The following is an 8,113-nucleotide window of genomic DNA, read 5'->3' as shown; positions in this document are numbered from 1 at the left end:
AAAAAAAAAAAAAAAAACCTCTCAGGTGAGTTGTTTCCCTCTTGGAAAAGTCAGTTTTCCTAGCTTTGAGGTGAGAAGCACTTGTAGTCTTGAGAGCTGCTTTCTCTTCCTGTGCAATCTGTGGTAAGCTACATTTCCTGTGTGTGCCTTAAGATAAGATGGAAGCTCTGCTGAAACGGACAGTAATAGTGAAACAGTTCTTGAGACATAAACATGATGGTGCTGTGTGAACTAGCTTGTGAAAATGAGTCTAAAGCATAAATAAAATTGACCTGAGATAGGAAACCTGACAATCCTTTTTTTTTTTTTTTTTTTAGTTAAGTTTAATAAGATAGTGGGGAAGGATGGGTGGGAGCCATCATCTGGCTAGCTGAAATGCTGCTTTGACTTTGAATACATGGGAAATTAATATCTTGTATGCCTGCTCTTACAGATCTTAATTACTGTTCTTAATTTACTTTGTGCTGCTCTGTAAAGAACTTAATTCCGTGCACATCAGATGAGGATGCACAATATCGAGTCTCACTCTTCAGTTTTGCTGTGTGTTAATGTAGTTGTATGTAGTAAAGCACAAAGGCTTATAGCTAAACATCTTAAAGCCTGAAGTTCTGTTTACCTTGCACTTTTTGCGCAGATTGYGTGATGGCCCTTCCATATGGGGTCTTGAGACTCTTCTGTAATGAAGCTTTTGTCCAAGTGTTTGAGAAGGGGCTTTGGTTGGATGTGTGGCAAGGCATATTATTCATCCTGAGACTCTCTGGTCAAAAGTTGGCCTGGGCCTCCTTAGTGCCCACATGCAGGCTGAGTGTTGTTTGTGCTTGAGCTGTAACGCTCTGGTCAGTTTAGTCCGAAGCATTCACCTTCCTGGATTTTTGTCTGTGGTACAACCATATGAACACTGCGGTAGGACCTGTCAAATGCGTACAAGGATTTTTGTCCTCTATTGCTCACTGAGACACCCTTACGGTGTAGCTTTAACCACGCTTTGGTTAATCTGCTGAAATTGCATGGAAGCACTTAAAATTACCAGCATAAGAGTAGATTAAACCCTGCAATTTCTATCACATCAACTCTTATTTCCAGCTATGCAGCTTAGTCTACTGCAGAGAACAGATTTATGTACTTGAAGCTCAGCTTGARTTTCTTCTGCAGCGCTACCAGTGCTTGTACACTCACTGATGGTTTTAGAAATCAAGAATGACCTGGTAGGAGAGGTTCAGAAAGCTACTGCTCATCTRGAAGACTAGTTGGTTTGCTTCTGCTCTATTCATCTTACTTCATTTGTTGTTTACTTCTCCACAGATCACCATTTTCTCAGTCCATCAGTAATAGCTGCCAAGCGAACAGGTAGTTTATGTGCAGAGGGATATTTGAAGTTCCCAGTGGTGATCTAGCTGGCCGTTTGCTAAACGGACARGTTGGCTGGCTTTCCTACCTAGGAGAGATGTCTTTGTACTTGCAAGGGAATCTTGCAGTAGATGGTTTCAGTTGAAGCTAGAATGAGTTGGGTAATCCCTTTCTCTTTACCAGGACTTCCATCTGTGCAGGTGATCTCAGCAGAGTCTAGAGTGTGTTGTACTTTCCCAGCTGATTTGCAAATGGGTTTGACACCATGGTAACAAATAACCTTGAAATGCTGTAGCCAGGGTGTGTGTGTGTGTGTGTGTGTGTGGTGCTTTTTATCTTTTTTTTTTTTTTCCCGGGAGGAAGATTTTGCTCGATTATGTGGAAGTGTCTCATGTTCTGAAAGTGCTAGGTGAGTCATAAGAGGCTGAGTATCTTCTAGGAAAATATCTTCTCCTGCTTGAGTTTAGTTGACTCTGCAGTGCTGAGTAGGGATTTCCATCTTTCCCTCCCTCTGTCAGGTTGTGGATTTTTTTTTTTTTTTTGGTGATGAAGACAGGAATTAGATCAGTTTCAATGCCTGCTTTAAACTTTTCTCTACAAAACAGTACCCAAGTAGAGCTGTAAAAAGTAGATAGTGTACCTCTTAGGAAAGGGTGACTGACAAACAGCTTAAAACTACATTGACTGATTGTTGCTGCTTGTGTTTACTGGTCAAATTTCTGATGAGACTTTTTGTTAGGTATCGGCCTCGAGCTTCACAAGGGAACACTTTGAATTCAATTCTTTTTCTTTTCCCCATGTTTGACTTGAGTGTAGCTGACAGTTTTGACACAGACAGATTCATAAGTACTTAAACTGCTCATAAAAGGGAGCCTGAGCTAAACTGGCTCCCTGTTGTAGTCCAGGGGTATTCTGGCTTAAAGTACCATGGCTGCGGCTTGTTTGCCATGCATGTCAAAGCTCCCATAATGCGCTCGCTTCTGTTGCGAAAAGGAAACTGGAGTCACAAGCCTGAATGATACARTTTTTTCCCTGTCGTGTTTTCTTGGCTCTTATCCCAATTTTTAAATCTAGATCCTTCAAAACAAATCCTAAATTCTGCTCTCTAAAATAAACAAAYCTCTGCTATGCAATAGAAAAATGAAGGAGGAGTCAGGGTAGCAGAGTTAAAACCTGGTTTCTTGACTCTTGCCCTGCATGGGTTTTTAATTTGTCTAGTGGTGTATAGTTTATACTACAACCTTGTTCTCACAGAGAACCTAATTAATGCTCAGACTTAGAGACTTACAAAAAAATACCCATAGCAGTTTTGTCAGACTTCATTGCAACTCATTCGTAAAAAAAAAAAAAAAAAACACACCCAAAACACTATTGCACTATTGAGGAGGACATACAGAATGATTGCATGTGATAATTTCCTTAAACAACTCTTAGGCTTTCAAGTGTAATCTTGCATATAACATATTGGGCTTAAATACTTCCAGATAAAATTCTCTCTCATGTATGTGCTTCAGTAAAACAAGATTAAAGACTTTCTAAAAGGGATAAATCCAGTCAAACCAGTGAGGGAGAAATTTACTTCATTTGAATGGTTAAATTACTTTGTGTAAATAATTGCAGGCTTTACAAAAACTAAGATTTTTTTTTCCCCCAACTTTTCTGCTTTTCTTTGATATAAAGCAGTTCTGAACTTATGAAGGTTGCACTCATGACAGTAGATTTAGGCGAGTCCAGTTAGCACAAACGGAGCCAGGTTTCACTTCTGGTGTTCACGTGTAACTTGGCAGAATTGTGTGGGAGTGGTAACGTATTGCAGTGTTCCTGGTTTTGCTTATAGCAAATGCAATGCATGCTTTGTGCTCTGGTGTAATCCCTGCAGATTTCTTAAAGCTCTGTGACTGCTTGTGTGGTGTTGGATCTCCGTTATTCCAATTCTAACACCATTTCTGTCTTCCTGTAACTTGAATGGTTATACTTACTTTGGTAACTAAACTGAATAACTGAAAAGCGCCATTTCCATAGTTGGCTGTCGATGTCAAAATAGCAGCACTGGTAAGGTATTGCATCACTTCTTAAACGGCTGAAAGCYGATGTGTGAAGATGATGATGGCTTACCAGGCACGTGCTGCTTCAATACCAGATCCTACTTTTGCAACCATCTAGAAATCTTCAGTTATTCAGGGGCTGAATTCACATAGAGTAGTTGTTYGAAGCCTTCAATCTGAACTATCTGCCCTTGTGTTAGCTGGGAGCAAGATGTCAGTGCACCTGACACGCTCGCTTATCCACAGCCGGTGACCGGAAGAGGCGATGTGTGTGCCTGACCTTTYGGAAACCTGTGGAGGGGCGTGTGCTCTCCAAACTTGCTAAGAATATGTTCAGCAGTTAAGTAGAAACCAAAAGCTTCCCGTCTCCCTCTYTCACCTCGTTGTTCTTGCCAGTTGCTGCTCTGTTTGTGCCTCTGCCCTTTTGGGTGTTTATGTTGTCTAACTCGGTGGCCTGTCACGTGTTCTGTCTGTCTCTAAGTTTGACTTCTGGGTCATCTAAATGAGATTTCCTCCTGAGATTTACTTTGTTTTTGCAAAGTAAATCTGTTTACTGCCTCTGTGAATTCAGCCTGGTTGATCCTGAATGCTCTTTGTATCTGCTTGTTTTTCTCTAATCCTCTAACCTGGCTGCTGTTTTTTCTCCTCCCCTCTGTCTTGTAGAGAGGTCTGAAGAATGTGTTTGATGAGGCTATCCTAGCTGCCCTCGAGCCTCCGGAAACTCAGCCCAAAAGGAAGTGCTGTATATTCTAAACTCTCTCCTTCCCCTCTTGCTGCTGCTTCCTCTGTCCCACTACTGTAGAAATCTGGTTTAAAAAGGAATAAAACCACCTTGATTGAAAGCTGTTGTGTCTGCTTACCATCTTAGAGCAACCTCTGTGTGAGCTTTTGGACTGAAAACAGTACTTAAGTTCTTTAGTGAAACGTTGTGACCGTGGAACACGAACTGGACTCGCTTAACTCTCTGCTGCTTGGGTTGCCAGATGTGGGTAGCTTTATAATTTAGGCTGTTGGGGGAAAGGACCTGGTCATAGCATTACTTAAAAGAAACAATGAAAGAATAAGAAATGATGTTTGATCTCTTTGAATCCAACTGGAAGAAACAATGCGTTTTTTTCAGTTCCTATTTGTGACTCTTGTTAACTGTATTTGCATGACAAAAGTACATGAAACGGTGATCTGCAAGTTATGCTGTAATGTGAAGGATTTTCTGGTTCTCCATTGTGCAGTGAGATTCTTTCTGTTGCTGTTGCTTTGGCTGTTTGTGCTGTAGTGGAGTATTTGTCAGTCCTTGGGGGGAAGGAAATATCAATGTACTTGCTACTGCTTTATGAATTGTTAAAATCCTGCTTTCACTAACATGGTAGATCTCTTCATTTCAATAATAGCTCTTTAAAGCCTGTTACTGTAAGATGTAAAGCTGCTTCTTACTCTCATGCTTTTGATTTTTATTGTTTCAAGGAGAAAACGTCAATTGTAGTTATCTTTAAATTTTGAAATTAAAAATTGCAGTTGTTTGTATAAATGACTGATGAAGCTTTATTCCGATTTGCTCTTCCTGGCTTCAGTTTAACATTTATACAATGTACAGTACCCACTTCGTACTACTTCCATCTCGAGTTCTTTGATACCATGCATAGCTTCTGAGCTCTACCCGGCAGCTTCTAACCACTGGGTATGTGGGGCCTGATCGGAGTGGACTGGACTGTGAATTCCTGTTGCATGCTTGCCTCGTCCTCTTCTTGCCCTAGTCACACAGGTGTCCGCACTGCTGYGCCTGGTGTGCTCCAGATCCAGCCGTTTCATTTGAATGCAGTAGTTTCTGCTTTGTCATTAGCATGTAAAATGTGTTACTAGCTAAGTAATCATAAAAATCATCTTGAGGAAATGACTTCAGTACGTGTGTTTTGCTTCTTGTGAAGTATATTGGCCTGTTCTCAAAGACTGCATTCCTGTTCAGAAAATCAGATGCTTTGCTAAGGAACTGCTAACCACAGCAACAGAGCTTGGACAGAGCCTAGCTGAGCAAAAAAAACTCTCTGGGAATTCTAGATGGCAAACCGTGATTCATCATTAGAGGGGTTTGTCTGCCACTTGGCTTTTTTTTATGGTTTTGTTTGTATCGAAACTCAAAAATGAGACTGCCCCTTTCTCTCTCTTTGCCCCTTTTCAGAAAGGCCTAAAGAATGTATTTGACGAAGCGATATTGGCTGCCCTGGAGCCTCCGGAGCCGAAGAAGACTCGCAGGTGTGTGCTGCTATGAACGTCCCTCCACAGCCCTTTCTGCAAAGCTGGTGTTTGATGTCATACTAAAAGCAATGTTTAAATCAAACTAAAGATAAAAATTTTAAAGTTTGTTTTTGCAATAATGACGAATGCCCTGCACTCCCATCTCCCCCCCACACGATCCATGTGTGAGATGAGAATGTTAGTGTTTATTCCCCAGTGCCCCTTCAATTCAGTTCGAGACTGGTTAATTTTTGAATAATTATGTATTATCAGAAAACACTGATCAGTACTAGGTTTTTATTTTGTTTACTGTTTCTAATTCTTGTTTAAAATCCAGGCATGCTTGTGATGAACTTTTCTGTAACAGACTAATTCTTGGCTGTTTTACTTGAGTGTTGAAGCCTCGCCCCTTATGCCGGTCTGGCAAGACTTGGTTCTGGTTTCAAGAACTTTTGGGGCTGTTCTGCAGACAGCCGGCAGCCTGGGTGCGAGCATGCTCTAGTACTAAAGACAAGTTCAGGAAACTAAGATGTCCCAACCTGGTGCTYCTCTAAGGAGGAGTGCAGAAGAAGTATCTGCATCTCCTCTGAAGTTGCCTTGTGTCTCTTCCCCTGGCTTTCCACTGTGCAGGTGATAAATTTCTACCTGTTCCTCTAAGTTACGAAGTTTTAAGAACAGGAGAATCCTGTTCTCCAGATGCACCATCAGTCTTGAAACTAGCTTGCCAGTCTTTTCCTTAACTGTGACATTGTAAGCTTTTTGTCACATTATGAAGAAATAACTGCACCTTTTTTTTAAGCATGCCCAACTGATTCGGTTGGCTTTTAACAGATCCGTCTTCTGCCAGCCCTTAATTGTTAGGGAAATGCTTACAGTTACTAGTGTATACGCTGTCATTTGAACACTTTGAAAGGACCTGGTGTATATTAAAGTGAGTTTTGGAACTGTGGCTGTGGTGCATCTCTTACTGGATGCTCAGGCGTCCTTCAAGGAGGGGTGGAAAGATAGACCTGTGTCAGTGGAAGGGAACTGTAGGGAGAGATTTCTAGTGTTTAATGTGGCACCATATAGGGACCAGTTAAAAGAATCCCCCTTTTTTTGCATTATGCTTGCAAGTAACCTTGGAAAACTGTAAGGTGGGCTCCAGCCCAATCAGAATTGTTTGCAAGGTTTTTGCTTAGACTGCAGTGTTCATAGGGATTTTACCAAAACTATATTTTGGCTTGCAAATTCAAATTTTTTAAGACTTGGTGAATCTTCTCCATTTTCCTAAATTTCTAATTCTTGTAGATTCATTAGTGTTGAACCAGTGCTTTTCACGTCGAAGTTCTTTGTATATGCATTCTTTTCAGATGTATTAAACATAAAATATCTTCACAAGCCTGCCTGAGGGTAGTTATTTCCCTCGCCTTGAGTTTGAAGGACTTGTCAATACGGCTCTTCTACCTTATGAGCCCCCCCTCTCCTCCTTGCAAGTCGTTTTTGGTCTCTTCTTAATCCCTAATCCCATCGCTTCTTGTCTTCCCTCATCTCTGCTGATGGCCTCGATGGCCTCAGTTGTGTCAAGATGGCTCTGATCTTTGACATAGAATAACGGTTGTCCTACCAGACCCTGAAGAGGGTCGTGGTGGTCCTTAAATATGCTAGAAGRGAATACCCATTACCGTGCATGTTAAAAGTAGGCTCTTGAGGTCGTTGGGCTATTGCACCTCTTCTGTCCGGAAGCTGGTCTTTGCAGATGTCTTCTATTGCTCTCTGTTTATGGGCAGATAGCAAAAAAGCAAGAAGGACAAATGACACCATGTTTCTCCATCCCCCAAATGTGCGGGGTTTACTATGCCTTTTTTTTGTCTATTCTCCAAAGAATCGGTGAAGTCTTGCGCTGTTGATGCGTAATTTGTATTAACCATTAAAACACATTTCAAAGAGCTTTGTTAAAGGTCTTTTTTTTTTTTTTTAAGACGCTGACTTGGTACTGTAATCTAAAAGCTCAATGTAAAACACGTGCTTTTTGCTTTCTATAGCAACAGTTGAGTGTTGGTGGTTGCTRTGTATGCTTGCAGCAGACACAAATGGGCAACTGCATCTCCTGCTTGATAAACTGAGTTGATGTGGTCTAAACCTAATAGCAAGACTGGTGACTGGGAATCACCAGCCTAAAATCGGGCAGGAAATTGCCTCCAACGTGGAGAGAGAATGCCTTAGGACTCTTCCTTTGCATAGCAGGTTTACCCTGTCAAACTTTTTCCTCTCTTGGATATGTCTTTGTGGGATTTGCCTGTAGCTATCTGGTCCCCTTGCATATGTTGTCTCTGAAAAGTGATGCATGCTAGTGCTTTCACACAGCTCAATTTGGCTAACCAAAAAGTCTGTGCTGTAAAATGGGTACCACGAGATCAAACTTGGTTTTGAAAAGAATCCTGGGGCACTAAATAACAGAAAAACATGCTTTTTGAGGAACGCTGTTGCTTGCTTTCTGTGTTGTGCTTTGC

General features: G+C 41.3%; 1 protein-coding gene across 4 annotated transcripts in view; it reads left to right on the top strand.

Moving 5' to 3' along the window:
• Positions 1-7,549, top strand: part of CDC42 (cell division cycle 42) — a 29,624-nt gene extending 22,075 nt beyond the window's left edge. For all 4 annotated transcript variants that reach the window (XM_085305188.1, XM_085305191.1, XM_085305190.1 and 1 more), the window contains one exon: positions 5,566-7,549. In XM_085305188.1, coding sequence (XP_085161314.1) covers positions 5,566-5,655 — 90 coding nt within the window. In that variant the 3' untranslated portion in view covers positions 5,656-7,549. The remainder of the gene's footprint in view (positions 1-5,565) is intronic.
• The last annotated feature ends 564 nt before the right edge of the window (positions 7,550-8,113 follow it).

The sequence above is a fragment of the Rhea americana genome, unplaced genomic scaffold (assembly GCF_003343005.1).
Source record: "Rhea americana isolate MKP2758 unplaced genomic scaffold, rheAme1 scaffold_217, whole genome shotgun sequence".
NCBI lineage: Eukaryota > Metazoa > Chordata > Aves > Rheiformes > Rheidae > Rhea > Rhea americana.
Note: the sequence above shows the minus strand (reverse complement) of the source record. Positions and strands in the feature narration are given on the sequence as shown.